Source organism: Amblyomma mixtum, chromosome 10 (assembly GCF_055824585.1).
Source record: "Amblyomma mixtum isolate Tamu chromosome 10, ASM5582458v1, whole genome shotgun sequence".
Lineage (NCBI taxonomy): Eukaryota > Metazoa > Arthropoda > Arachnida > Ixodida > Ixodidae > Amblyomma > Amblyomma mixtum.
This window is the reverse complement of record NC_143021.1, coordinates 16,877,840-16,899,510: the sequence shown is the minus strand read 5'-3', so window position 1 is coordinate 16,899,510 and position 21,671 is coordinate 16,877,840. Positions and strand designations below refer to the sequence as shown.

At 47.5% G+C, this 21,671-nt stretch overlaps 2 protein-coding genes across 3 annotated transcripts; one reads left to right on the top strand and one right to left on the bottom strand.

Annotated features, from left to right (window-relative positions):
* Positions 1 to 199: 199 nt before the first annotated feature.
* Not10 (CCR4-NOT transcription complex subunit 10) lies at positions 200 to 3,397 on the bottom strand. The gene has a single exon (XM_089562892.1). It carries the CDS (start codon positions 2,465 to 2,467, stop codon positions 431 to 433), a length of 2,037 nt encoding a protein of 678 aa, XP_089419018.1. The 5' UTR covers positions 2,468 to 3,397; the 3' UTR covers positions 200 to 430.
* Positions 2,885 to 19,343, top strand: LOC149325219 (uncharacterized). Of its 2 annotated transcripts, none has more exons than XM_089562894.1 (7): positions 2,885 to 3,610; positions 5,359 to 5,439; positions 10,540 to 10,639; positions 12,907 to 12,967; positions 15,360 to 15,382; positions 16,166 to 16,281; positions 19,098 to 19,343. In XM_089562894.1, the coding sequence occupies exons 1-6, from the start codon at positions 3,121 to 3,123 to the stop codon at positions 16,209 to 16,211; spliced, it is 801 nt and encodes a 266-aa protein (XP_089419020.1). In that variant the 5' UTR covers positions 2,885 to 3,120; the 3' UTR covers positions 16,212 to 16,281; positions 19,098 to 19,343. The 2 variants fall into 2 exon arrangements, with proteins under 2 accessions (XP_089419020.1, XP_089419019.1); XM_089562893.1 differs by having other exon boundaries at positions 2,891 to 3,610; positions 5,287 to 5,439.
* Positions 19,344 to 21,671: the final 2,328 nt, after the last annotated feature.

Sequence of the window (21,671 nt, the reverse complement as noted above, 5' to 3'; positions counted from 1 at the left end):
TATCTATAGTAGCACTATCGATAGTTTTTTACACTATCGATAGTTTAAAAAAAAACTATCGATACTATTGATTGTCAATTTTAGAAACTGGCAGCGCAGTTCTAGTTAGCAAGTGTAAAAAGAACTGAACAATCCTTCAATGTTTCCAGCATTTGCACTAATTTCGTATGATGATGATCACGTACTGATGAAGCATGTATTGTGAGGTCTCGTTTACACGACAAACATTACTGTCATGTTTGCACAAATGCAACACAATTTTGAATGATGCAAGAACTTGAATTCTCTTAATAAAAACATGTCACCTCGCAGCCACTGCCTTCATGGCACTGCACCGCAACAATTAGTATTTCACATCACAGGGAAGACAGGAAACAAGTTTTATGCGCAGAAAACTTATTTACTTCACTGTTCCTTAAGTGCGCCCAAGTCACTTGTACTGGGGAAGGTGTTGTTTGATGATGTTCTTTGCCAAGTCCGCATGACCCTGCTGAAGCTGAACGTAGATTGCCAGCATGAGAGCTTGCACCGGAATCTCAGGGTCGGGCCCTTTTGGCACACTGACCAACCTCAGAGTCTCTGTGGCTTTACCCAGGCCACCTCTCAGTGTGTACGCCACTGCCAAGTTGTAAAGGCTAACCACTTTGGCCATGGAAGGAGTGGCTGGATACCACGGCTTCCTGTAGGTCTTGCCATTCTCTTCAGAAGGTGGTGCAATGGTCTTGCCGGATGTCTCTTCCTTGCCTTTGCTCGAGCCCGCTGGCGAATCGTCGGTTTCGGGGAAGCCGTACGAGAGGTCCTTGATCTGGTCCGGGTTCAGGTGGTCAGTGGCGTCCCCGATGCGGTCCAGCAGCAGCAGCGCCTCGGCGGCGTACTGGTGCGCCAAGAAGCTGTGCACCCCCGAGATCCGGGGCTGCGCGAGCAACTCCTCGGCGTAGCCCAGCGCCACGCGCGGGTCTCCGAGACAGAGCGCCACGTAAGAGGCCAGGGCCAGCGCAGAGTTGCGCACCGCGGAGTCGTCGGCCGTGGCCGCCGGCGGAGGCGGCAGCGCGGGTTCGACGTCGTCCGGCTCGGCGGGCCTCTCGGGCGGCAGCAGCTGCAGCACGTTGCGCAGGCACAGCGCGGCGAACTCGAGCGTCGGCACGGGCATGGCGGCCGAGTGGTCCGATCCGACGGGCACGTAGCGGTCGGTGCCGATGCTGGGTGCCAGCACGATCTTGCGGTGCGGTCCGGCGCCCGCCGTGCCTCGCACCATGTACCGCTTGCGGTCCTTGAGCTGGAAGTCGGTCGAGTTGTCCGACTTGTGCCGGTTGACACAGCACTCGGCGATGCGCAGCCAGAGTCGCGCGTTGGCCGGCTGCATGCGCACCGCCTCCACGAGCCGGTCGAAGGCGGACGCGTACTTGCCGCAGTAGAGGTTCTGCAGGCCCAGGTTGTACAGCAGCTCGAAGTAGACGCGGCCGTCGAGCACGTTCCGCTCGTCGCTCTCCACGAAGAGCCGCAGCGCCTTCTCGAAGTTGTAGCTGCCCAGGTGCGGCTTGCCCGTGCAGAAGTGCACGCAGCCGACGTTGTTGTGGTACATGGCCGTGGTGCGCGCGTCGCGGTCCACCTGCGCCGTGCACAGCACCTTCACGGCCTTGCGGTAGTTGCCGCGCAGGAACTCCAGCTGGCTGCGCAGGAACACGGTCTGGTTGCTGCCGCCCACCGGCGAGCTGACCAGGCCCTTGATCTCGCGCTTGCTGGCCTTCACCGAACGCATCATGATGAGGCAGCGCGTCTTGTACAGCTGCAGGAGGCCGCGGTCGACGTCCGACGCGCCCTTGGGCGGCGAGGGCTCCTTGTCGGGAGACTTCTGCGGCGTCGCCGACGAAGACTCGGCCGGCGCAGCGCTCTTGCTACCGAACAGCAGGTTCTCGAGGTACGCGACGATGCCCAGCGCCTTCTCGGGCTGCTTGAGGCAGAGGCACAACTCGATGTGCAAGAAGCACATCTTCTTCGCCACCGCCTCGTCCATGGGCTCGATGAACTGGAACAGGCGGTCCAGCACCGCCAAAGCTCGACGGTACTGATGCGAGTGGAAAAGGGTCATCGCATGATTGAAGAACGGAACACACTGATCGATGTCGTCCAGCGAGTCCGGGTTGGAGAGGTTAACGTGCAACTGCGAAGAGGCTTCGAGGAGCTCGCGACCAAACTCCTCCATACTTGCCGAGGATTTGGTGCCTGAAGCGTAGTAGTGAGCCACTGCCCGGTTGTGGGCCACTTTGCCGTCTGTCGGTCTCAACGCGTACAGCTTGTCCAGAGTTTCGAGGCATGCTGTGTACTTGCCAGCATGAAATTCGGCCGCTGCCGATGTCGCCAGTTGCTTCTCCTCTTCGGAAACAACTGCACAGAGGTCCGACGCCGAGCTATTGTCAGCAGACGCCGCCTTGCCATCACCGCCATTCAACTCCTTGTCGGACGACATGGCACGTTTTGTCAAAGTCCTAGCCTCCGTTTGGAGTATAGCACTTTAAGCTGGAGCACTGAAGACAGGGATGCGAACTGCACACAAATAGTAAACACCACGAAAGCTTCCAGCGCGATTTCTAGCTAACATGCACCGGGCTTCTTGAGCGGTCGACAAATGTTTACGGGGTGATGCTTACTGCCATGCTTACTCCAGCAGAGAGAAGCCAGTGCAAACCTATAATTTATTCTCACTAACCATTCAAAAGCGTAATAAAGCTTGTTACAATGTTCAAAACTAAGACATAAAGTACGGGGTTAGTGAGTTTTCAAAAGAGCAGTAATCGTGGAAGTGGCTAAACCATTGCTAAACAAAGCTTGGCTTGTGCTGCCCCTAGCGGCCACGAAAAGGAAAGAGACTCTCTCTGCCAGGTCCATACGCGCCCGCCCTGCGGATTTGACAGGCGCTGTGCGGTGTTTTGACGTTGGTGCGGCTGAGTCATCCTCATCCGTACAATTCACCTGACGCGTCGTGCTGTCAGGCTGGTTTCTTTTTCGTATTTTTTTGCACGCCGGGAAGCGCTCGCTTCCCCTCTCCACCTCGAGTGCGCGCGTTTTCCACGCGTGTGTAATGACATTCCTGTCGTGGGGAGAGTGAAAAGCCCATCATTAATGTTGCGCCTCAAAGAGAGCACCAGTAAAGCCGGCTACCTCCGACTGGCGATGGACGGCAACGCGACGGCGGATGGCGCCGCGGCGTCGTGTAGCAGCGGCGGCGAGGCGGCCCCCATCGCCCCTGCCGAGTCGGAGGAGGCCCCCCCAGAAGTCGTGGTGGCCCCCACGGCGGTGCCGACGACGTCGACTGCATCGGCCGCGGCTGCATCGGCGGCGACGACTTCCTCGGCGCACCTGCCGCCCCCGAGCCACCCGAGCTCGACCGCGAATAGCTTCCTGCTGGCGCCGCCGAGTGCAGCTGCCAGCTCGAGCAGCGGCGGCGACCCCTTTCCCCGCGGTGAGAGCGCGTTCGAGCTGTCGCGGCAGCCGTCCAAGTCGCCGCTGGCGCGGGTCATGTCTGAGACGTCCGCCGCCGATGAGAGCAAGTCGCTGCGGTCCAAGATGGAGTTCAAGCCGACCCCGCGTCGCGCGCCCAGGAACGGCAAAGGTACGGGAGCGGTGTTCTCTCCTCCCCTCGGACTTTGCGTGCCAGCGCTGTGCACAAACTCGAATGCGGACTTGATCTGAGCCGTCTAAAAAGTCTGATGAAAGGCCCATGGGCAGTGCACGCCAATTCTGCTTGCCCACTCTCGAGCGTGCAGTTATGCGTGAGCCTCTCTCGAGCTGGTATTTCGGTGCGGCCTCGTTCATTCTGCTCTTTCTCTTCGCGTTGCACAATTTCTCTTGAAAGACACGGCCCCCTAGTCATGGTGTGCAGCTCTTGGTGATGGTGGGAATTTGTCCAGATAAACTAAAATCCTCTCTTGTTTGTAACAGCGAGCAAGGGTCGGTGGAGGTTTTGTGTGTGTTGTTGACCTTGCTGCACATTGGCACGACCTTGTTCAGGTGATGTGTGGCATGAAACGCTTTCGAGCAAGCCTTGACTGTTTTCCTTGAACTCTCAGTGCCTGGAGAGTCTCATGACATTTCATGCACTGCCCATGACCAGTGCAAGAAGCCACCATGACTTGGCTGCGATTTTTCCTGAATGCATGCACCTTGTGAATGCATGTGCCATCCGACACTGGCAACTGGCTGTGGTATGCTTGTGCATCGCACGGTGTGCTGGCACATTGCACTACTACGTGCTTGGCTTAAAGTTTGATCAGGCAAAAACCAAAGCGCTATGTCTGCTGTTGTGTGTGTCACCGCCCTATGAGCATGTGTTTGGCACGTTGCAAGAACCATCGTAATGGTGAATGTGCTGTTGTGTTTCGGTGTGAATAAAACGCTAAAATAAGAACTCCTGCTTTGTAATGTTTTATACCCGTGCCACACGCACACAAGAAATGGCAGTAAATGCCTTAAGTTTGTTAATGCCATTATTTTTGGAGTAGGTGCTACACGTCCACATTTAATGCCATTATCGAAAGTGATGACGACGATAACGCTTGCAAGGTAGTCAAAAGTTTCGTCTCAATATAAACATTGCTAATGAGCACAATATATCGGGAATGTTGTTCAAATGTAATGTAAAAACGATTTTCCAGAAAATACGCCTGTTCCTGCTTTACAGGTCGAAGAAGTACCCATAAACTCGCATTTCAGCACCCAAGTCGAGAGTACCTGTCAATAAGGCTGGTTAAAATGGCACTCTTAGCATCGAAAATGCGGTATAGATGCCTCATCTGACTGAAAGTTACGACTTAACCATTTGCTACTGGTTAGGAAGTTGTTACTCATGCTTCTCTGCGTGTGGAATGGGAACGAGAGTATGCATTGCATGGGCGAATGAGTTGTGGCGAACTGAGTAGGTCGCGAATGGCAGTAAGGCTAATGCCATTAAATTTATCCATGTGGCACCGCACAAATGCCAGTAAAACTTAAGGCAGTAAGCATTTAATGGCATTAAATCTGTCCTTGTGGCACGGGTATTAGTGAGTTCAAAAAAATTTGCCACGCTTTGATTCAGTTTGAGTTTCATCACAGTATGTGTTGTGATCTCTGTAGCCTGTGCGTTGCATTCTTCGTGTTGTGGAGAGAGCACTTGCAATGATTGAGAGCCACCCCTCGGGTGCACCCTCAGTTCTAGTGGGGGGGTGAAGAGTGAGGTCTGCCAATGACTGCACCCTCTGTTCCCACTTGTCTGCCTGCTGGCCTGCCGCACCTTCCCGTGCCTGTCAGTGGGGGGTGGTGGTCCGGCCGAGAGCGATGTCCGTGGTGGGGCCCCCTGCGAGCAGCACTCCTTTCTCACAGACGTCACGGACGTGCGCCAGATGGAGCAGGGCCTGCTGCAGCTGCTGCACGACTTCCACTCGGGAAAGCTGCAGGCCTTCGGTGAGGGGCCCCTCTGGTCACTTCTTTTGCGCTTTGGGTCTTATTACAGAATCTGGGCACAGAATCGCAAAGAGATGAGAGTGTTTGTCTCTCTTACCCGCCGCGGTAGCTCAGTGGTTATGGCACTCGGCTGCTGACCTGAAAGACGCGGGTTTGATCCCGGCCGCAGTGGCCAAATTTCGATGGAGGCGAAATTCTAGAGGCCCATGTACTGTGCGATGTCAGTGCACGTTAAAGAACCCCAGGTGGTCGAAATTTCCGGAGGCCTCCACTGCGGCGTCCCTCATAGCCTGAGTAGCTTTGGGACGTTAAACCCTAATAAACCAAATCAGTGCTTGTCTCTTCTTTTATGTGCTTTGCCCTACCAGACAATGTCTGTCACTCTACTTTCGGCCATTTGCTTAACGAAGGTCAGCCCACCGCAAACACAGGGACACGAAAGACGTGCACTAAGACAAAGATGAGTGCATGTCTTCGTCTATCCTGTGTGTCTGCGTTTCCGGGGGGGGGGGGGGGGGGGGGGGGGGGGGGGGGGGGGGGGGGGGGGGGGGGGGGGGGGGGGGGGGGGGCTGATCTTCATATAAGAAAATGGCTGGCCAAGTAGCACAAACTGGCTTCACTGTTTTAGTCATTCATTAGCTAAAAGAAAATGACGCAAATACAGGTGCCAACTAGCAACTGCATTTATTGCCTTGACCTGTCTTATATACTCACCAGGACCATGGCAACACAAAGAAAGACAACTCGCACATCCGTGGCACGATTACCTCACCCGTCTCCCCCTTTCCTGCAATCATCCTTGTTATCAGTCACTCAGGAAGAGCAGCTCTTTATTGCTCAAATGTACGGAAGCCTTGCTGACATATCTATCAGGGAATTTTAGAATGGCATAAGTTTTTATTACTACAGCCGCCGCGGTGGCTCAGTGGTCATGGCGCTTGTTTGCTGACTCTAAAGACACGGGTTCAAAACCGGCCGCAGCGGTCGAATTTCTATGCAATCAAAATTCTAGAGGCCCATGTACTGTGCGATGTCAGTGCACGTTAAACAACCCCAGGTGGTCGAAATTTCCGGAGCCCTTCACTACAACGTCCCTCACAGCCTGAGTAGCTTTGACAGAGAGAGAGAGAGAGAGAGTGAAAGAATTTTAATGAGAGGAAAAGGTGGAGAGGTCGGCTTCGGAACGTTAAACCCCATAAACCATAAACCATTTCCTATTATTACCCTTGTGGTGGTGCCCAGCACTTGTGCGGAACAGTTGTTCTTCCAAAGGCAGGCTTGTAGTCTTTGCACTGGCTGCAGTGTTCTCTCAGTTCCCCTGAGTTTACATCCTTCAGATTTCTTTCCTAGTTTGGCCCATGTATGTATTGCCACATGACACGGGGATTGAATCAACATATTTTTCAGTTTACAAGATGCATACAGTGTTTCATCAAACAGTCCGGTTCACTAGTGGTGTCAGAGTTAACCCTTCTATACATCTGGTGCAATTCTTTTGGGCCGGAAAGACATCGTCAATTCCTATTCTATATCCTATTTTCTTTGGGCTATGTGAAACAGCATGCAGGTAAGGCATTGCGGAGACCTCCCTTCGACCGCCGCTTGTGCTGAATTCCTTCCTTGATTTTCTTTTTTTTTTTAAGCATGCTTTCTGCTGCAGCAATGAGGCGATGCTCTTATCTCCGAAAAGCATTTTCCTGTTGGTGTTCTGATATTTCAAGAGTTTTCTTGAAGCAAGACTTTACTACAGCTTTCTTTACCAACTTCGAGTGTGCTGAAGCATATGGAAGGACTGGCTTGATACCCCCTGGCTCACAGGCCCAGCACAGATATCCAGAGCCGAAGTATAGACCCAAGTCCAACAATCTAACATGGCCGTTAACCGGGCACTCATGAGTTACTGTCCAGAGTCGAAGGCAGTTCGTGAACTGGTGTCTGAAAACACCCTTCATCATTATTCAGGATTACCAGAAAATAGTCTACAAACTGAAACATACTGGCTATTCCAAAGTTTGTGCATTGATCCTGTACCTTATGGTCTTGGCCAGCAAGGTATATATCACTCAAGATCTGCGCACTACATTAACAAACTGAAATTTCAGTTCGTCGTGAGATGATATGGCCTTTGAACTGAGCAAATGTGGAGTTCAAGTAAGTTGAAAGAAATCAAAGAAACTGCTCACTGCCACACCTGACGCATTCTATAACCAAACTGCTCCATGGGCCTTGATACGATCTCTTAACTATTCAGCAGGTCGTCATGCAGGATTAGATAAAACGTCTATGTCCACAGAAAAGGCTAAAAAAACTGTTTCTGTTTTGTAGCGAAGCGAATCTCCTAGGTGAAGTTGTGGCTGCACTGAATCGGAGAAGGGGATCCGTAGGTGTCATTGAGTAGCATTGGTTAACTTGGTATATCACAGTAGGGTGCTATGAAACATTTACAGAGGTCAAAGATAGAACAACAAAACAGGCAGTCATACCAAGTGGTGCACAACATTTCGGTAGTAGTGGTCACTCTCAGCGAGAGGGTGGTTGCTGCTGTCCAGCTACCTGAAATCCTCACAGTCTGTGCTCAGCGTTTGGCAGCATTTTCACGAATCAAAAAAGGGCTTCTTGGGGCCAATCATGTAGCGTAATTTCAAATTCGGTGGACTAATCAGAATCCATTGTTTTCGACCCGTGAAGCAAACGCTGCAGAAGACTTGCAGTGTTCTTCAGTTGAGACCGTTTTACAAAGGGGCATTACCCAAAGAGGGGAACGTGACCCATCGGGTTCCCACCGCTCCCTTGTAGTCACGGGGTGGCTGCAGCGGGACAGGGCACCAGCCAGTCTGGTGACCTCGAGACCTCTGCCTCCCTAATTGAGCCCTGTCGTCAGTGGGGCGTGGCCTCCTGCGTCTTTCTGCTCAGTGGACCCTTTCTCCGGCAAACATGGGGGGCCTCGTGGTCCGAGAAAAACTGAAAACTAACTTCAAGCCTGTATTATGAAGTGTAAAGGTTTGGCCCAGGGGTGAGAAATGGTTTACAAAGACTGGTACAGCAGATAATGACATGGACAAGAACACGACGCACACACAAGTGCCAACTTTCGACTTTATTGCAAGGCTGCCAGTACGCTGACATTTATGCATGCAACACACCGCATGAGAGACAAATGATACACATGGAAGCAAAGTGTGAGAGGCAAATCATGAGATTATACGTGAGCTTTGGGCGAAAAACCAAAAGCTTCGAAAACGAGCTTTAAAAATCATAGGAAAAAACAGCGAGTAAAAGACCTGATAAAAAGCAACCTAGAGGAGAGCAGAGTGAAGGCTTTTTCTCTTCATGACACGAATTTCCTCGAGGTTGTTAGGTCTATTACTCACTTTTTTTTTTTTTTTTCACCCGCTGCTTTACACTGCATTTTTATGTTGCTTCTTGGCAAACATTCTATTCCATGTTGATCAGATTCCTGTTCAGTTTAGGGTGGATGTAAAGTCCGAGCTTTGAGTGTTTGCAATCGTGTCAGTGCTCATGCACGATGTCAGGACTTGTTTATCGCACCTTGCTTCCACGTGTAAATGTTTTTTGTCACTTTTTTGTCCTTCATGGGGCATATTGCCTGGTACAAATTTGGCGTGTTAGAAAAGCCTTGCAGTAAAGTTGAAAGTTTGTCGTTACTTGTGTGCCCTCTTCTCATCCGTGTCAGTTTCTGCTGCACTATTTGCAAGGTGCATTTGAAGCCTTGGCTTGGGTTATGTGGGACACTGTGTGGATGGAATGAAAACTAAAGCGAGAGTAATGAGTATGCATTGAAAACTGCCAAGGTAAGGAAGCAATACTTGTACACATTTGTAGTGTTTCGCATTCTTTTAACAGGGTTAATTGGAAGAATATGAGAGAGGTCTTTGTCTTGATTGTCTTCGATTGTCTTATTTATTTATTTATTATTTTTATTTTGTTTATTTATTTATTTAACACATACTGCAGTCATTGAAGACCAAGCAGGAGGGCAATACAGGTCATAAGTAAACGCAATTCAGCGCCACCATTAGCAAGCAATCGCAAAAAAGCAACACAAGCAATCGTAAGCAATCAAAGAGTATAAAACGCGCAGCATGCAATGCAAACACAGAAAAAGATGGAAAAAGAAATGAATCAGCAAAAGCGAAGAGTAACATCAACCCAGAGCTTTTCGTACACGTTCTTCGAAAACATTTACACCATGCGCGGAAAAAACTTCTATTGGGAGTGCATTCCATTGGGAGACAGTGCGTGGAAAAAATGAGTTCTTAAATCTGTTAGTACGCGCAAAGATTGGTTCCAGGTTGTAAAGATGGGAGTGCCGAGTTTGACGATCCTCACGTGGATGAATGAACAATCGCACGTTGATACCAAGTTGGTGATTGCAGAGCCGATACAGAAACCGCAGCCTGGAAATCTTTCTTCTGCTTTCTAAGGTCAAAATGTTGTTAGCACTCATTAGAGACGAAGGTGAATCTAATCTGCGGTATGAATTGAATATGAAACGAACTGCCTTTCTCTGTACCATTTCTAGTTTATTTACGTCTTTTTTCGAGTGAGGGTCCCATACTGTACAGCCGTATTCCAGCTGAGGTCTGGTCAAGACATCAAGACAATTGATTGTCTTCGATTGTCTTGATGTGCTGCAGTGGGCACAGTCGGGCTGCTTCTGGTGATGATGATCCATGCCAGAGCGAGTGACAGCCATGATTGGTTGTTTGCTGGGACAAGGTGGCTGTGGCTGGTGCTGGTGGATAATGAAGGCACATATCTCGAATAGGCCTTACTCTCCTGTGCCTGAGGTTTTGCCATTTTAGAACCCACCATAGCATTTGCCAGCACTGTAAGGACTGCCGAGCTGTCAGTCAATGCTGTATTTCCGAGTCAGCAGCTGGCTGTGCTGGTGCTGAACGTTACGTTTTTTAGGTATGGCATCTGCCTTTGATGGATGGTCAGAATTGCAGTCGGGCCTTCCACCGTAAGGTTTGCCTTGTAACCCAGGCCTGTGAATTCACAGTTGTGTTCCGTGTTAATGGGGTGTGACTGCGTTGGCAGGCATGATTGTCTTGATGTGCCGCCATGTCCTCGCAGGCAAGGACTGCACCTTTGAGAAGATGGAGCACGTGCGGGAGCAGCAGGAGCGACTGGCCCGGCTGCACTTTGAGCTGAATGCCCAGCAGGAACTGTGCGGGTGAGCCGGGCCTTGCTGAAGCACGTGGGCTTTGGAGGTTATGCTTATTAGTGTGCTGGCAGATAGGTTCACTGAATGCAGAAACCAAGGTGGTAGGAGTCATTATTTAGTGGTAGCAGTCACTGCTAGCAAAGTGGTTTCTGTCACTGGTCTTAGACCTATTTTCCTTATTTTTAGTCCTATCCTAATGAAACTTTCCACCTTGCTCAGTTTTTTTATACCGCTTTTAACAATGAAATCACTTTTCTCATAAATTAGTCGGTTCCCAAGATAAATAATTTTAATTAATCATTCATTAGTACCTCCAAAAAAAAAAAACTGCTCAATGATAAATCATTTTTAATCCATGGCTACATAGTATGGCGAGTAAAGAGTGCAACAATCAAAGCCATTTTTCCATTTTACCCTCATTAGTAATGCTACAGTACTTGGAATATCAATGTTCCAAGGTGTGAATGTAATGCATCGATAAACGTTGCGAAGATATAAATTTTTGAAGTGCGACTGAACAAATCTGCTTCGATTATTGCACACAGCTTCCCTTAGCAAACAATATGTCTGTCCTAGATGTTGAGATATCAACATACTAATATAGCCAGATGTCCAAAATTTTCATGCCATTAAACTCTCCGCTCCTGCATAAATTCAGCTCACATGGTGATCTGAATTTAATATTATGGCCAAAATGCTGATTTCTTGAAAGAAAAAAATGATATAGTTAGAAAATAATAGCTGGAGATTCCACAAATGACACTTTTTGAAAACAGATTTCTTTGTCATTTTTTGGTCTCAAAGACCAGTGTCCCCCCTTAATGAGCTATGAGGACAGGATTGCACATTATAGTGTGGGGACACAGTATGGATGCGTGCTGACCCCTGGATCACCATTAAAGGTGCACTGAAGAGGAATCTGAACTCGTCTTTTTGCCGCGGGAACTCAATCTGCACGTTCCGAGCATTCTTAGAAACTTCGATTTATTGCCCTGTGTGTCTGATTTTCCTAATTAAATCGAATTAACGTCCGGCTCCCGCCTTTTTTTTTTTTTAATTCTCCCTCGTACTGTGGGCGGAGTCTACCAACGCGTGGAGTGCCTTTCACCCAGTCCCGTGGCGGCTTGCCGCTCTGCCATCGGCGGAGTAATACTTAGTCCGTAGAAGCAAATAGTCCGCGCGCATTTTTATTTTTGCGGGCTTATTTTGCGGCTATATTATCTGCGAATGAAACTATTTATTCACGGAAACCTAAAAAACAAAATAAAGCGAAAGCAAAGCCTCCACGGAGCTGGCTGCAAGGCACTCCACGCGTTGGTCAACTCCGCTCACCGTACGAGGGAGAATTAAAAGAAAAAGGCGGGAGCCGGACGTTAATTCGATTTAATTAGGAAAATCAGCCACACAGGGCAATAAATCGAAGTTTCTAAGAATGCTCAGAATGTTCAGAAGAATGCTCAGAAGATGAGTTGAGATTCCTCTTCAGTGCACCTTTAAAAACCCCGAAGCAAAATAGCATGTTTCCACTGAGCAAGCACGGTGTGCACAGAGCGCAGTTCTGTGTAATCTTTGTGGCCATATGTTGGATTTGCGCATGCATCCTCCAGCTGTGGCTGTCATCTCGGTTGCTGCTGATGTGTGTAGCATGCTGCTTGGGTATATGTGTTGAACTGTGTCATAGTTGCTGTGAGAAGGGTCGCTGCAGCTGAGCCACTAGTAGTGTGACGAGCATGGTTTTCTGTCATTGCCTTCACACAGGGGCTCTTCCTTCAACTGCAAGCCCTTTGTGTGGCTGTAAGCACAGAATTGTGTGGTGGGACAGGCTCTTGGGGACAGAGAGACTTGTTGACATTGAGACAGAGACTTGTTGACATTAAGAGCTCTCATAGGTGTCGAACCCCTCTGCTAGCTTGCAAATGTACTTGAAGCCTCTTGCAAAGATTGCAGTGAAGAATTGAAGATGGCTGTTGAATTGCCTTGGTATGCAGGCAACCGTTTGCCAATGTCTTGGCACAGATATTAGTGGAGGTAAATCTTTTCCCTTTCTTTTGTCTCCTAGTGGAGGATAGCCAATTTGAAGGGTTTGTGCTCTTGCCTTTTTTTTTTTCCTTAGTTAGGAAAACAAAGTATTGAAGGAATAGAAATGTGCTGTGTTAAATCCACTTAATGTCCCCTGTGCTTCGCTTGTGTTGGCGTTCTCTGCTGTTTCTGTGTTGGCTGTTTCACTCAGCAGAATGATGCCCTGATTGATCTTTTTATTCCTCTGCGTCTTCAAGCCCAGAGTCTGAGGAAGGACGGCAGTTGGCAAAGGACAACCTGACCAAACTGATTGAGAACGTGAGTCTTCCTACTTTTTCACCACTGAAGCGAAAAGGCCTTTGCAGTGCTGAAATGATGTGGAAGTACATGTACACCTGAAGGGCATTTTTCGCAGCACAGTTTAGTACCTTCAAAGTCCTCCCTAAGGGGGTATTACATGTGGAACGGGTTTTTATACAAAGAGCGAAAATTTGTCTAACGAGAAAGTCAGTTACAGGTTGTAAATATGAAGATGGGAAAGTGATACAGCAGCCATGTTGTGGAAGGGGCCATTCCAATCTGTAGCTGTTCATAAGAAAAAGGAGTTCCAGTTGTGTCTCCAACTACTAGTAGCTTAGTAAATGAAGCTTTATGTTGTCTTGCCCCACTGCGGTGGCTCAGTGGTTATGGCGCTTGGCTGCTGACCTGAAAGACACGGGTTCAATCCCGGCCATGGCGGCTGAATTTCGATGGAGGCGAAATTTTAGAGGCCCATGTACTATGCGATGTCAGTGTACGTTAAAGAACCCCAGGTGGTCGAAATTTCCGGAGCCCTTCACAACGGTGTCTCTCATAGCCTGAGTCGCTTTGGGATGTTAAACCCCATAAACCAAACCAACCTTTATGCTGTCTTATTGTAAATGATACGTTTATCTTGCATGGACTTAAAGGTTTCGAAAGTGTTTATTTAAACCTCACCTTGCAGTGGCTTGCAGTAAAGGCTGCCACACTAGACATTAGGCTTAGCTTCTGTGCTGTCCTTGAATGTCTGTTTTGTGCTTGGTTGTGCCGGAAACTTCATAGTCCCAGATTTTGTTTTGACGCCTTCAAGTGTAATCTGGTCCACACATTCTGAAAGCATTTTGCTACGGGACATAATTGTAGACGACATCACAAGGGCGCATGGCACTCTGTGTCCTGTCTGCGTCCTTTCAAACTTCACTAAACAGCTTGCACAATGAGGTATTAATGGACCCACAAAGCTGGTGTCTTTTTCCTTGTATAGAATTTGCATTCAGTCGGTATATACCATATTTACTCGCATAATAGGCGCACTTTTTTTCCAGAAAATCCGGCTCAAAGTTCGGGGTGCGCCTATTACGCGGGGTAAAATTTCCGGAAATTTTTCGACTCGCAAAATTGAACACACCGCGTAAACGCACTTGTGTACGGGCCGCTCCCCGTTTTCGCGAAGAAAATGTTAAAAAAAAAAAGGTCCGTGTATCGGCCGCACCGAAACTCGGAATGCACGCGCCGAGGCCTCCGCGATCGGCTCCAGCTGCGCGCAACGGGCGCTTGATCGCGGAGGCCACACACGCGCACAGGAGCTTCCAGACGCCGCCCACGGAGGGCGCCCAAGGCCACGCTCATCATCATCATCATCGTTTTCCTCCGCCGCGAGCTTTCGCTATCTATATCGCCATCAGCATCTCCAGCTCGTTGTTTTTTTTGTTGTTGTTGCTGTCAAGTGCCGGGATTAGCGATAGCGCGATAGTTATCGTGGTTTATGGCTTTGCCGCGGAGCTTTGATGTTTTAGCTCCACGGGCAAGCACCTTAACAGCTACACGGCTGGGAGTTTGCTCTCCAACGCGGCAAGCGTGCGGCAGGTCGGAAAATACGACGTGGCCAAGAAGTGCGGCAGTTGCGACTGCGGCGTCCCTAAATTTTCGTACACGACTCCAAGCGCCGAGGTTTTCGCGGGCCTAAGTCGGGAACGTTTCCGGCTGGAGATGAAGCTTTCCAAACAGACGTTTAAAGTGAGCATCCCTGAAAACTGTGTGCGGCTGTTCTACGCGATGTCGTTGTACGTGCTGTGGGTCCGCAGCAGCTGCTGCTAAATAAAGATTGGGAAGCGGGGGGTGGTGAGGCGTCGGCTTGCAATCGTGTAAATACAGTATTGATCACAGTGCCAAGTTCGGGGTGCGCCTATTATGCGCAGAAATAAAAAAAATCTGATTTTTCGCGCCCTAACTAGGGGTGCGCCTATTATGCGAGTGCGCCTATTACGCGAGTAAATACGGTAGTTATGCCCATGTTAAAGAAGGAAGGCAAATAAAAGGAGGCATGTGCATTAGCATGTTCTTCCTTTGTCTTCATGCATCTTTTAAAGCTGGTTCACATGCAAGCGATTGAGCGGCGCGACGCAGCGAAAATTTCCAACTTGTTGAAACCTCGCTGCTCGTCGCAGCGACGACTCAAAACAGGTTTTTCCGTCGCGGCGGCAGTATTCGCTAGCATATTCGCTTGCATGTGAAACAGGCTTTAAGCAGTGTTATCGTGATGGCCTTTGTTGAGAAATGCAGTGCTGTGAACCATTATTGCAACTGTCAGTGCCAAGGTGGCTTCTGTTGTTTCAGAATAGTCTGTGCCTTGTGGGGGCAGAACGGTTGTCCACCAGGTTGAGCTTACGTGATGTTTTTCTTTCTACAGCTGCAGCACCTCAGCCAGTCCATGTATCCTTTCTTTGCATTGCATTTTCTGCACCACACTCTCAGTAGCTGTGTGTATGCACAGCCTGCATGTGGACACAAACCATCGGCATCGAAGACCACACGAAGAAACGACGCACACACGAGTGCTGGCTCGCAGCTGAAATTTTATTCTGGTGGAAAGAAATAGAAAACATGAGAGGGTGGGTAACAGGGCTGCCCCCTCATGTTTTCTTTTTAAGGGTCTTTCCACCAGAATAATATTTCAGTTGTGAGTGAGCGCTCGTGTGTGTGTCATTTCTTCATGTGTCCGTGTTTCGTCGTGCTGTTTCTTCCTTTTAAGTGCATTACCAACTATCCCGGAACCTTGCTCTTTTTAACCTCATCACGTGACTACCAGTGGCACACACTTGATTGCACCCACTTTCCGGCGTACATGTAGCTTTAGAGAAAGTCCTTCGCATGACTACTACAGTAAAGGAGTAACTCCATAACTTATGACACAGGAAGTCTTGCACTGTAACAGATGTTTCCTGTCATGATGACCCACATTCATGGAGGCTCAGTTCAGAAAAATCATACAGGTGTAGGTTTTTTGTTTCTTGGTGTTGTGTGTAAGCTGGACGTACTTTTCGCAAACACCTGCAGCAGTCCATCTTCTATCTTGTAGGTTGGTACAGTCTGAAAGGTTGTTCCGCTTTGTTTAAAGTACACCTTGAGAGAGAGAGACTTTCTATTAGTGAAGCCAGACTTTGCGGTGTTTTGGGGCATGTCCCTGCTTGTCTTATTCCTTGACGGCCTGTCCAGCGAGCAGCTGCAGTCCCACACCCAGGGTGTCCAGACCGATGTCTGACACTAGCTGGGGCGGAGCAGTCCCGCCCTTTCCAGCACATCGCGCACCAGCAGAATTGAGGAGCACCACCGTAAGAAAGCTCAAGCTGTGCTTGTTGTTCATTTCCTGTAAAAGCTATATAAACTGTGCCAAAAACTCCTGTGAGCGACATTCTACTACAGATATGTGCGAGAGGGCCAGCGATACTAGTACTAACAACACATTTATTCGGAAAAACGGCTATTTTGTCATGACCAGGCGAACAAGTGTTCCTAAGAGCATTTATCATGCATTCAACTTCATCTATTGAAGTAGGCGACAATATGGAATCATTACTTCTCGAAAGCATGTACAAGTCTACTGTTCTAGTTGCATAAGAATTACGAGCCCTGTGATGAACTCCGGCTACTATGAAATGATTGTTAAGTTTATTGGCAAGTGAAACCCCGTGTAATTAACTCCATTAATTTGTAGTTCGTAGGAAAGATCCTTTTTTTTTTTATTCCCTATGATTGATACCTTGCCAAATCAATCCAGGGTTGTGCAAGACTGCCGAAAACGTTTTGGAAAATGAAGGCTTGGCCTTCTTTAAATCCGTATTTAGTCTGTTTTGGAACTTCTTAAACTCAAATAAATCCTCCGGGTTTCTTGTGTTTAGAAATCGAAAAGCATCTTATTCTTTACATCAATTCGTTTCAGGAGATCATTTGTTATCTATTCTTTCCTAGCCTTTCTATGCTTTTTATAGTCATCATGGGTAAGGCTGCATCATAAAGTTTTACTAGTTTTTCAACAAATACGTCGTTGCTCGTGACGGGCCTGTTTCACGATTACTTCAGCCCAATTACCCTAGTAGACGACATCAAATTACAAAATGGGTGATATTATTGTTATCATAAATTCTCCACATGCGAGCAAGACCATTGTGTGTTTTTTCTCTGGAAAAAAAAAAAGTGAAAAGATGGGTAGATGATCACTGATCCCTGATGAAAAGACACTTTGTGTAGTTCTCTTTGCCAGTATACATGTATATATATATAAAAAAAATGTTTCAGTGTATTTTGATATGCACGTGGGTAAATGAGTGGTATTCTCACAACCAATATAAAGCAGTATTTCACTTTATGTGATCTTTGAAGGAATATCTTCCATAAAGTTAATGTTAAAATCCCCAATTACAATAATGCGCCACTTATTCAGGTTTGCGAGCTTGGGGAAGGACTCAATCCACTGAAAAAAATTACCCAAATCACCTTGAGGTGGGTGATACAGTGCCATTGTGATAATGTTATGCAAAAAGTATGCAAACTGCTTCAAAGTCATTGTGTACAAGGGAATAATCTGGCATGTCATCAAAAGATAAGTGGTTCCGAACATATAGAAATGCACCATATCCACGCCTTCCGTCTCTGAAAACTGAAATCGGTTTGTAGTCTGCAAGTTGAATAACATCTGAATTTGAATTAAACTGTGTTCCTGTATAAGCAATAAAGTCGCAAATGAATGTTAAGTTTGCGTAATTCCATTTCTACCTCTTCAGCTTTGTTTTTAGTCTCTGGGAATTTAAATGATAAAAAGACGAAGTGTTTCGCGAATTGTAGGTATGACTCTTCAACATTTCGTTGACTGACTCAGAAGTGAAGTATGCCATTTTTGAGCAAGTTCACTGTGCAGCCTCACAACTTGAACGTACTATTTAAATTATTTCATCGACGTCTTCCTCGCAAGCGATCCTGATAACCCGTGCGCCTGGCTGTTTCCGAGCAAACACCTTTCCTTCCCTCGACCAGACAAACTCGTACTTCATTTCTTTAGTGTTCATTATAGCGAGCCACATTAGTTTCTTGTTGAAAGGGGTCACGTGATCAAAAAACCTTACATCGTTATCACATTCTTTTCATTTGAGAACCAGTCTGCCCTGGTGGATCGTTTGGCAAAACGAACTAGAACTACAGGGACCGTCTCCTTCTCAAGGAAGACGATGTAGCCCTTCAACGTCGCTCTCTACAATGGAGGGCAACTGAAGCTTCCTCGCAAGATCATTAACTTTGTCTAGCAGCTTTTCACCATCAGTCACAGGCAGCGCATGAATTTCCATATTTTTGACATCTACTGTACTGATTTAGGTCGTTAAGTTCTTTGCACAGTTTTGTAATTTCACGCCTGTCATGGTTTTCCTCAATGTTGTCAACTCTGTTGCGAAGGAACTTGATTTCCCTTTCATGCCTCTCCGATGTTTCTAGTAGTTTGCCCTAGGTATCAGACGTGTTGGAGGGACGTTTCGATGTTTGCCACAGTTTCTTTCAAAGTTGTCGAGTCATCTACTTTTGCTGTAAGGTATGTCAGTGATTTACAGATATCACTAAGCTGTTTGCTGAAAGCAACAGGAGTCTGATTAATCTGAGATCTGCCACCATCATTGGTGTGAGACGCTGGTGTACGGCATGTCAAGCATTTCAGAGCTTTTCTTGTTTTAGCATCTTTGCTTTTAAAAAGCTGTTCCCCAACCCCCCTTGCCCACTAATCTTGGCAGGCATGCTTCACACTCAAGTGTTCTGCTAGTTAGGAGGTAGGAAAACTGGCTCTTTGGTGTTTGCGAGTGCCCACTGCGAGAACAAGCGTGGCATGAACAAGTACAGCATCCCAGAGGAGTAAATGCATGCTGTCCCGATGCTGTTACTTTCACAAGGTACTGGAGGCCATTGGGAAATCAGTATTGAAGCTTGGTGCAAGGAAGTTGGTTGTGGCCTTGGCCACCCATTGAAACCAGGGGATGTGTAAATGCAGTGCAAGCTTTCTGATCGATAGCCAGCCACAGTGGTAATACGGTTGTGGTTAGCTCGCCTGGCTTTCCCTATTCCCTCTTGAGCTCTCCGATCATGACTCAGGTTGTGATCTTTCTTCCAGATTCGAGGAATCGCTTGGCGCTTCACATGCTTACGGAGAGCCACCAAAGACGACTGTAAATAAGATTTTGCCCCCTGGGTTTGTTGCCAAGACTCACCACTGTGCTTCTGGCATGTAAAAATCCCATTACCAAGGCAATACATACTGTGCAATCCTTTCCTTTTGCTACTTTAAAACGAGTGCACTTGTATTTTTTTTTTCAGTATGTGTGCTTTGCAAATAAAGGACGACGTATGATTTGCTGCATTGCAATGTGTGCTTATCCACTTGCTGCTGTTGCTCTGGCTGGTCATGGCTTCTGTGGAAAAGCTGATTGTTCACGCTACCTTGGCACTTTGCCATGATGTATGTTCAGCCAGTTTTCCAGAAGCAATGCAGTCTTGCAGTGTTGTTTTCAGTGAGCCTGGAACGGTCCATCTTTCTAAGGTAATCCCTGCAATTTTCCAGAAAACCAGCTGGCTATATGGCACAGAGCTGTACATTTAAGCGAACTTTTCATGTTCATGAGGATTGCGTGCTTCCAGCATGAAAGTTTACTCGGCTATTTGTTTTGGTGACATTGCCCCAATACAGCATGCCTTTGTTCTGCAGTGGCTAGTGATGCAGGTTCCGAGAAACGATCAGTGTTGGTATCTGCTGAAGTCCACACGGTCGCACAATTTGTCACTGTTGAGAAGTATTGAATAGCACAGATTTGGGGAAATGTGCGAGCAAGTGCCAATCGACTGGTTACCCATTTTTGGCATTTTTAAAAGTAGGAGCCCTGCTTCTACTCCTTTAGTGCAGTTGAGAAAATTGACATACGTTGTACTCCAATTTTGCCTTTAGCACACACTACACAATTCTGCAGCTGTACCGTTGATTTGGTGTATGCACATGTAGTAACGGTGGAAGTACTAACATTTGGAGCATAGCTACAACATCAGAAGGTATGCCGTGCCCAGTGCACGTGGTTCATGCTGAATGGTGGCGTGGCCCTCGTATACTGCTTCCCACGATCTCTAGGAACAAAGTGAGCTGTGCTCGACATGCTTGCTTTGCATTTAAAAGGCATGCAGTATGCAGTGCTATAAGGATACATCTGAATGATGTTGGACATGGCATGAATTGGCACACCCTACAAATTGAAAGGGGACAAAAAAAAAAATTGAAGTCGCAATACTGAAATTGTTTGGGAAACATTTTTGTGTGCCGACATTTAAAAATATTCCTTGTGCACTTGTGTAATAGGGCAAAAGAAAGTGTTCTGCAGGGAACCTGCTGGAATGCATTTGATTGATTTCTGTTGACATCAAGGAATGCAATAAGAGTAAAGTTATCATACAAATTGAGTTGAGAAAATGTGTTTATAGTATTCCTGTTTCTAGAGACGCAACTTCAAAACCTTATAACTCAAGTTCTATGGAAGCCAATTTCAAATATGGCAGTTTTATGTAAAACTAGTTTCTATCCACTTCTGCAACATGTGATGTAACTTTACAGAGACCCTTGGAGTAATTTGGATGCATGGAACTTGCTAAAATGCATTCTATTCTTGACATCAAGGAATGCAATGCAGTAAGGTTAAAGCTATTCTGCCTTGGTTTATGGAGGTTTATTGTCTTATAGCCAGAGTCACTTTGGGACGTTAAACCCCCCATAAACCAAGGCAGAATAATTTTAATCTTACTGCATTGGCCGCCGCGGTGGCTCAGTGGTTATGGTGCTCGGCTGCTGACCCGAAAGACACGGGTTCGATCCCGGCCGCGGCGGTTGAATTTCTTTGGAGGAGAAATTCTCGAGGCCCGTGTGCTGTGCGATGTCAGTGCACGTTAAAGAACCCCAGGTGGTCAAAATTTCCGGAGCCCTTCACTACGGCGTCCCTCGTAGCCTGAGTCACTTTGGGAAGTTAAACCCCATAAACCAAACCAAACCTTACTGCATTGCATTCCTTGCTGCCAAGAATGGAATGCATTTCAGCAAGTTCCTTGCATCGGAATTACTCGTTACATCATATATTGCTTAAGTGTATAGGCACTAGTTTTACATATTGGAATTGCCATATTTGGAATTAGCACAGGAAAACACCTGTTCCTTGCAAACTTCACAGTTGTGATTAGGTCAAGTAAATTTCGAATATCAAGCTTCCCCTTCGTGTGCAGGTGGCATTTGACGTGCATTATCCCTACATATACGTTCAGATGTGTACACCCTCTGTCAAAAGTGGAGAGCCCCAAGGGTTTCCCTCTGGATCATACTGTGTGGCTGCTTATGCACTGACAGAATTTCAGATCTCTCCAAGATTAGAGCAACTCTCGCACTCACCCCTCCTAAAATTGAAGCTGCCATGGATGCCAAAAAGAGCTTCATTTAGGATCAAACCCAACCCACCCCCTGGGCTGTTTACTTGTGACAGAGGCTGTACATAATGTAATGAGCCCTCAACTTTCTTAGCATGCATTGCTGGCCACCCGCAAGCTTGGGTGAGATAAATGTCAGACAATAACTGAACTGCTTATGCCAGCGTGGTAGAAGGCACAGTATGTTCCACTGAAGCATTGTTAGATGTAGCAAGACTTTGGCGAAGCGTTGCTT

What these genes read in the sequence shown, in the direction of transcription:
- Not10 (XM_089562892.1), bottom strand. Translation starts at nt 2,467, where the DNA reads ATGTCGTCCGACAAGGAGTTGAATGGCGGTGATGGCAAGGCGGCGTCT.
- LOC149325219 (XM_089562893.1), top strand. Translation starts at nt 3,121, where the DNA reads ATGTTGCGCCTCAAAGAGAGCACCAGTAAAGCCGGCTACCTCCGACTG. An exon ending in CGCGCCCAGGAACGGCAAAG is followed by an intron (nt 3,611 to 5,286) that starts GTACGGGAGCGG and finishes CGTGCCTGTCAG; the next exon opens with TGGGGGGTGGTGGTCCGGCC. An exon ending in CAGCACCTCAGCCAGTCCAT is followed by an intron (nt 15,383 to 16,165) that starts GTATCCTTTCTT and finishes CGGCCTGTCCAG; the next exon opens with CGAGCAGCTGCAGTCCCACA.